This window comes from Belonocnema kinseyi, chromosome 9 (genome assembly GCF_010883055.1).
Source record: "Belonocnema kinseyi isolate 2016_QV_RU_SX_M_011 chromosome 9, B_treatae_v1, whole genome shotgun sequence".
In the NCBI taxonomy this organism is placed as follows: Eukaryota; Metazoa; Arthropoda; class Insecta; order Hymenoptera; family Cynipidae; genus Belonocnema; species Belonocnema kinseyi.
In genome coordinates, this window is record NC_046665.1 from 69,285,723 (window position 1) to 69,294,137 (window position 8,415).

The 8,415-nt window shown below is 26.7% G+C and overlaps 1 protein-coding gene across 1 annotated transcript in view; it reads right to left on the bottom strand.

The window, feature by feature from the left end:
- Positions 1 to 1,395: 1,395 nt before the first annotated feature.
- The window catches only part of LOC117179490 (protein maelstrom homolog), a 29,078-nt gene continuing 22,058 nt past the window's right edge, over positions 1,396 to 8,415 (bottom strand). The window contains exons 4-9 of the mRNA XM_033371349.1: positions 7,513 to 7,679; positions 7,177 to 7,416; positions 3,370 to 3,537; positions 3,254 to 3,290; positions 3,015 to 3,155; positions 1,396 to 2,000 (exon numbers count right to left, since the gene is read on the bottom strand). Of these exons, the coding sequence (XP_033227240.1) occupies positions 1,978 to 2,000; positions 3,015 to 3,155; positions 3,254 to 3,290; positions 3,370 to 3,537; positions 7,177 to 7,416; positions 7,513 to 7,679 (776 nt within the window). The 3' untranslated portion in view covers positions 1,396 to 1,977. The remainder of the gene's footprint in view (positions 2,001 to 3,014; positions 3,156 to 3,253; positions 3,291 to 3,369; positions 3,538 to 7,176; positions 7,417 to 7,512; positions 7,680 to 8,415) is intronic.

The window sequence follows — 8,415 nt, forward strand, 5'->3', positions numbered from 1 at the left end:
AGGAATCATGAAAAAGGATGTGGGCTGGAGATAATATTTGTTTAGAACGCCCCGTCATCGGTTTTAATTCCAAATTTGTAAAAAGCGTCCTCAGTAGAAAATATTTACGATGTATATTATTGATTAAATCACAGAATAATAAATAAAATTCAACAATTACACTTTTAATCTGAATTTTAAAAATTACCAAATTTGCCCCCGTTCACCAAAGATAAATATCAAATTAAAAAAATGGGTCTCTTCCAATTTAGAAAAACTTAAAAACTAAAATTTAAATCCTTTCAGCTCAGTCAAAATGGTAAAAACCCAAAAAAGGGCCCCCTCCAATTTAGAAAAAAAAAAGGAAAACAAACAATTCTTCCCATAAACTCAATAAAAACGTTAAAAATGACCCTACTTCCAAATTATAAAATATTGAAAATCCAAGAATTTCCGGTATTCAACTCAATATAAAAAAGGAAAAAAACCCTCTTCTAAGTAGGAAAAAATTAAATACTAAAATACCTTCAATTTATTTTAATACTAGAATTGTGAAATTAAAGTGGAAATTTAGCACTGAAATTGTAACGATTTTCCAAATTGTTTATTTTGAATATTTAACTTATGATGGTTGATTTTTAATTAACAGTCAAATATTTCTTAATATCTTAAAAATTTTCTTTTAACAGATTCAGAATCTTTTTATAAACATTGCAATATAAATGTTTAAATAATTGAAAAAGTTAAAACTTGAACTTCAAATTTAAACAAATATGAAATCGAAAATGTTTTAAATTTGATTCACAGAAAAAAAGATTAATTCAAAAGAAAATCTACTTAAAAAATTTCAAACATGAAACTACAAAAAAATGTAGTTGCTCATTTTGTAGAATCGCTCTGTATTAATTTAATTTCCACATTTGTGTAACGTTTTTTAAATTTTATTTTGTAATTAAAATATATTTTTTAGAAAACAAATTCAAAATAAAATTCTAGTGTTCTGAAATTATTCTTAAACATTTGCTCGTTGTTTCCGAAAATTCGCTTCGAAATTTAAAGAATTGAAACTATAAAATATTATACACAAATATTTTAGACTAAAAACTCGATTTACACTTTTAAACACAATACATTTTTTTTAATTTTAAGAAAATACTTGTTTCTGATCGCTGACACACGGCTCGTGTCATTTGAACGATTCTGTCAAGCCTAGGGTTTACCAAGTTAACCACTGTGACTCATTGATTACGAATGATCGGAAGAATCACATTTTCTTTGTAAAAGAGATTAAAACTTGATTTATTTAAATCCAATGCAGCAGCACTTGCTATTTGAAATATTTTTTAAATAAATCAATTAATAACAGAACTCTCAAGATAATTCCCAAACTAATGTAAAAAAATAAAAATGCAATTGTTAAATAGGCAATACTGAAAAATTAACATTTCTTTATTATCTCCCCTACTACAGGTACATCAATGTTTTGCCTTTATTTAGCAGTTATATTTGGAGCTTTGGAGATAATAATCTTATGCCTTACGCACTAAGTAATCACGTTTGTGTTTCCATCACATACATCACACAAATAATATGAAAGAATAGTTACTTTAATATGAGACTATTTTTCTTCTCATTCGTCCGGGTTTTCGTAAAAAAGAAAAAATGAAAAAATTATCGACTAATTAAAACTGCACGAAGTAATATAAAATAAAATGTGCGACGGAAATCTTTACGATTTTCTCTACAAGTCTGTCAGTACTTTTTTGTCTGACACTCTTAGCTCGTCAATTATGGAGATGATTGGTTAATTATAAATTTTCGAAGAAAATCTATGAAATAAAAGTATACGGTAACTTAACGGTATAAAACTTTGAAGTTCTTCATCTTCTTGGATCAACATTGATCCTTAATCTACACATCTAAAAAACCTTGGAAGATGGTTTTATCTTCTTGGTAAAGATAATTAATGATGTTGAAAATCGAGTTTGGTCGTAGTTTTTAAGACAGGGCAATGCCACGTCCTGAAAATAGAAGATATCACAGCTTTAATATAAAATTATTATTAAATAATAGGTAATAAAACATTCGCTATTTGCTAATCAACAAAACGAAGAGACTTCGAAACCAAAACTGGTAGAAATTCTTTATAAATACAGAAAATTCAACGAACGTTATCTGTCAGGGTGTCTACTAATTTTCATTCTCCAAATTCCTAGTTATTTCCCGGTTATAAATATCAAATCTATTCGTAAAAAAAGGACGAATAAACTCAATTTAACACAAGGTGTGTAATTTTATGTATTGTGATGTTTAATCATTTTTAAATAAAGCAGACGCATATTTGATTGTAGTTCTCATTTTCTATAATGATCTTCGGTTTATTATTTTTGGCACCCTAAATTTTAAATAACTTTAAGATATAATGTTTAATGGCATTAGTAATAATTATTAATTGACGAAGTGTCTTTTCCCGAAATTCGAGATTTCGGGATTTGGGAAATATTTCCTAAGAATCTTCAGAAATTTTTTCGTTATCCTAAAACTTTTCAAAATTATTAAACTGTTTTGAAATTTTTTGTAATCTTTAAAAACTTACATTTTGTTCCAAAGTTTTAAAAATATTTTCAAATTTTAGATTATTTTTTATCTTTTTAAAACTTTTAAACCTTCTGAATATCTTTTAAAATCATCCTAATTTTTAGCGATTAAGGAAAAAGTTTTGCACAATTTTTTTAACCTTCTGAAAATAGCTTTTAAAATTATTGTTTTTTTTTCAAGTTTTTAAAAGTCCTGCATAATTAGAATTTCTTAAAAAAAATTTGGATTCTTTATTTAACAACAACTTTGAGAATCCTTTGATATATTCTCTTAAAATTCGTATTAAAATTTAAAAAATCATAAAAATTTTCCCAGAAATTCTCCCGACTGGAATTTGTATTCTCGGTTAATTCCCAGATTTACTTTAATTCCCGACTATTTCCCAGTTTTCTTGTTGAGAAGACATCCTGATATAGACAAAAAAAGAAGATAATTACCACGTCCAGCACCGGGTCGAGGTTCGTTATCTTTTCTTCGCGCGCCGTTCCCCCTTCCAACAGAAACTCCCAAACTTGGGAATTCCGACTCGTTGTAAGTATGTTCATCCTCTTTCTGTTTTCCAGCGATATGAGCGTGACCTAAGCAAAAAAGTGATAAAAGCAACAACAACAAAACTCAGGTATGTTTTCGAATGCCAGAAAGTTCAGTTTTTCAATGAATAAGAGATTTAACTTACTTATTGAGTGTGGGCGACGCAGTGGTATTTGATACTCCTGAAAATAATAATCAATCATTGAATATTACAATTTAGAAATCTGAAATTTATTAAAAACAATTAAATGGTAAAAATACCTTAGGTGGAGGAACAGTGACAGGAGCAGGTTCAGGTTCAGGTTCAGCTGGAGGAGAATTCGCTAAATCTCCATACTTAACGACTGTCACAGTCCTCTTGTCGTTCCTACGTTTCTGTTCTTCAGCATCCGTTCGTTCAGAAACTCTCGTTCGGTACTCTTTGCTTACCTGGAAAATAAAATATAAAAAAAAAGATGTTAAAGAGCCTAGCGATTCTTAAAAACAAAATTCATGGTCTTTCCTAGGGTTTCCAGGTCAAGAAATCAAGATTTTCCAGGCCGACTTTTTTGCACATCAAATAATAAAATAACCGTTTGCTGCATGGAAAAAATGAGCCATTGCATTTTTCTTCATTTTTTTTCCATACGTATTTTATTTTAAAAAGTACATTTCTATATTTGGAAATGTCTTTGAAACTAAAATCTCTTTATAACTATAATTTAAAAATATATATATTATACATATTTTGTTCTTAAACAGGGTTCCTAGCGAAATATTTTTTATTCAGTATTAAACATCAATTTCGGGTAGTGTTAAATTTGTTGAAATTGAGGTTAAAATAATTTAGGATCAATTATATAAAATCTTTTTAAAAATCAGAAAATTGCATTCAATTAAATAGAATTGAGAAAATTTATAAGGTTTCAAGTCACTTAAAAAAATTCAGGAAAATTAATAAGAATTCAGGGTGAATTCCAAAAAATAATAAAAAATTTCTTCAAATCTTTGAAATCCTACCATACTTAATTTATAACCAAACAAGAATTCAAATCAATTGGAAATGATTCTAAAAATCGAAAAAACATCCACTGATTTAATTAAAATTTGAGTGAATTTAGGGGAATATAATGGAAATGAGACGAATTCTATAAAATTCATAAAAAATCAAGCTAATTTGAAAATCAATCAAAGTAAATTGATAACAATTTAAAAATATGAAAAATGCATTGAATTAAGTCAGTTGCAAACGAGTTTAAAAAAATAAAGAAGAATCTATTGAATTGAGTATAATTTTGTGAATGTAGAAGAATTCAAAAGAATTCAGGATAAATCTATACGAATTCAGTGACTAACGACTACAAAAGAATTCAAACGAATTGAAAATAATTTTTTAAAATCCTTTAAAATGATTAAAACCTTGGGAAATTCCTCGAAATCGTTTGAAAAAGCCTTAGAATCTTTTAAAGTACCCTAAAATAATGGAAAGTCTTTGAAATCCCCGCAAACTATTGATATATAGATAAAAAACCTTGGAATTTTTTTAAAGCGTCCTAAAATATTTAAAATACTTTAAAATCTTTTGAAAACTCTGGGCATTTTTAAAGCTCTTGAAAATGCTAAGGAATTGAACAAAAATACCTTAAAATAGTTTAAATGTTTCAATTATTTTGATTACAAGATTTTTAAAGTATTAGAAACAATTTAAAAGTATTCAGGATTTGTTAATAAGAATTCAGGGTGAATTCTAAAAACTAATTTAAAAACATTTTAAATCTTTGAAGCCTTAGGAAATACCTCACTCCTCTTGAGTAAGTTCTTTAAGATTCAGTAAAATATTATTAAATCTTGTGAAATTCGATAGGATTTGGCAATATTTCCTGATATCCTGGACACTTTATAAAAATATACTGAGAGTATTAAAAATCTTCTACAATCAGCGAAATCCTCAGAAACCTTATAAAATCCCGTGAAATCTTTTAGAATATCTTAAAACCTTATAGGCCTTTCATTATGGAACATTCTAGTTCCCAAAATACTTTAATCGCTAAATCCTTTCAAATTATTGAAATCAATAAAAAATTGCTTTGAATCTTTTAAGATTCCCTAAACCAATTCAAATTCTTTGAAATCCTAAAAAATATTTCACTGCTCATGAATACATTTTTTGAAAAATACTCAAATATTATAAAACCCCGTGAAATTCTATGATATTTCCTGATATCTTGAAAAATATATTAAAATACTTTGAAGACCTTTAAAATCCCTTACAATCATTGAAAACCTTGGAAATATTAGAAAATTCGCTCAAATATTTCAAATTAAAAACTCTTGAAATCACTTCGAATTTTTAAAAATACCCTAAAATCTTAAAAATCCTTGCAATTGGAAATTTATTAAATATTTCTCGGAATATTTAAAAATAATCAGAAATATTTAAAGAGAATTCAAGACAATTCAGAAATACATATAGACCTAAATTAAACCCATGAGTTAATTTGTTAAAGTAAAGGTGAATAATGTGATTTTTTCATTTAAGAAAGTGACTAAAAAGTGATTTAAGAAAAAAAGACTAAATATGGAACTGTGTAGTAGCCTTGATTATTTTTTAGCTACTTCTTATAAACCAGTAAATATAAACATTTTTTTTTATTGATTGAAAAAACGGCCACCGTATATGCGCTGATTAAAAATAGTAGAATTAATCAAATAAATACTAACAGGAATAAAAAGTAAAATTTAAAGCCAAAAACTTCTAATTAAAAATTGGACAGGACAAACAAATACTTTAGTGTTAATAAAACCATGAAAATAATTTATTTTTGACCGGGAATTTTACACGTTTTTAGAAGAAAAGATTATTTAATCATGTGAAATATTGTGAGGATCATATCACATGTTATAAATGCAATTTGGAGTAACTTCGATTTCGAATTTTTTTCAAGTTAAATTTAGTTAATTTTTTCAGGTATGAAATAATTCAATTTTCAATACGTCAATAAGCTTTAAATTAAAAAATGTTCCATTTTAGGTCTCCGAAATCTATTCAAAATGAAGTAATTTACAGATTTTAAAATAAAAATTGAATTTGTTCAATTCCAAGGCCTTAATCGTTAAACAAATGTAAAAGTCCGATTAAAACTTTATAAATATTTTTACATTTTAAATATGTAGTCTTTCAAACCCTTGCAAATAAATTTTTTTTATTAAAAAGGACATTTAATATTGAGGAATATTTGATTGTTTATTTTAAATGAGTAATTATAAATCAAATATTAAAAACTGAACAATTTGAAACTGAATTGTTTCAAATAGAAAGCATTGAATCATTAGAATTTCAGAGAGTTGAATTTGAACTGAGAACGTTACAATTTCAGTTGTTCTATATTTAACATTTTTAAGTGAAACCGTTAAATTTGCATGTATAAATAACAGTTGAACAATGACTCATTTCTTTAAATTCGAGTGTGTAGCAATTATACATTAAATAATAAAAACTAAGCCATTTGAAACCGAGTGCTAAATGTAAACTTTACAGGTTTGAATTTTAATTATTTAATTTTGTTCAAATTTTAATTTGCAACTTAAAATTTCTAGTTTTGATGTATAAAGAGCAATTTAACAATTATTGATTTGAAAAGGACTTCATTAGCTTCTAATTTTTAATACTTACAACTTCAAAACGTTATAATTTTTATGATTTTTTATTTTAAATTTTTGAATCATTCTTCATTTTAAAGCATTGAAAATGATAACGTGGATTTATATTTTTAAACTGAATATTTTTCAACTGTTAAATTTATAAGAGTTACAAATTTCAAATTTTATAGTTAAACGTCACTTCAATTAAAATTGTTCACATGAATAATGGTGAGAGCTTCCATTTTATACGTGTAAATGATTCAGAGTTTAAATTAAAAATGGTCTAAGCTTTAATTTTCAAAGTTTAAAATCATAAAGATTCAAATTGACAACTCTGACACTATAAAATGGTGGGAAATTTACTAGAAAAAGTACAAGAATTGTTTGCCTAAACCTATTTGCACTCAGAAAGTTGATTATATTACATACTATAAATTTCAAACTTACCCCCGTCATAGACTTGATGCCAATCGTGTCCTGAATTTGCATAACGTTAATTTTCTCAGAAAGAACGCTCATAGTATCACTCATGTTACTCTGGTCAGAATGAATTTTCAAAGGAAGATGAACTCCATGTAACATCTCGACGCCCAAATTTTCGCAGCAGTAATCGCAGATGGTAAATGCCCATCGCTTTACAATAGACATGCTGCAAAATTGGCTCGTCCCGTCCAAGTTTTTGTGAAACTACCGACAGAAAATTGAATTCCACATTTAAATTTCCATAGAAACGAGTTTTCGATTTATAAAACAAATCATACGAAGTAAGAAATAAAAACATACGTCGCAGTCAAGTCCCGGAGTGAAAGAGAAAGCATCTTTTATGAGTTCGTACTCTGCCATGACTGTATGAAAACTATCAACCACGCCAGCTTTTTGCATAGCTGCGTTTCGCAAATATTTAAAAAGGACCTCCAGCTCGTAGACTATAAAAGTTTCGTTAGGAACATCTGAAAAATACAATAGTTTTGTAATTTTCTACAAAAATTTAGAAACTAAAGTGTTTTCCAGATATTTCAAGTATTTTTCAGGTAATAATTTTTCATAATACTGAGCCATTCAAATATTTCGCATTTTCTAAAACAATCGATTAGGTATATGTATCCAGTTTCGTGAGTTTATTATAAATCATGTTTTTTTCAGTTTTCAGGGAATAAATTAATATGTTTAATTCAGAAAGTTTTGGGAAATTATATCAGAAGACATTCGTAAACATTTTATCACCATCGCACCTTAAGTTCATAAATGTGAATAACTCAAATATTTATTTTATCTTTTTATACTTAAAATTCAGGGCATAATTATACTAATGGTCAGAATTTTGAGTTAATCTCTTTCCTGATGATTGATGAATTTCTCTTAATTTTAATTTGGTTAGAGTGCAAGTTTGTCTTTTTAAGGGATTGAATAATCTTAAAATTCTGTTTAAAATGAGTCCATAAAGAAACAAATTTTTCTATTTTTAAAGTATATATTGCAAAAATAGTGTAAATATCCAATTTTTTCTTAAATTGTCGGTAATATCCGAAATAATCAAAATTTTCGGGTCATTTTGAAGTCATTTTTCTAAAGTATCGCAACAGCTTATGAGCATAAATCTAAAAAAAATTCCTATCGCAGTGCAAGAACTTTAAAGATTTAATACAAGAGTTGGAAAATTTTGATAACATTTTATATGTAGGTTAA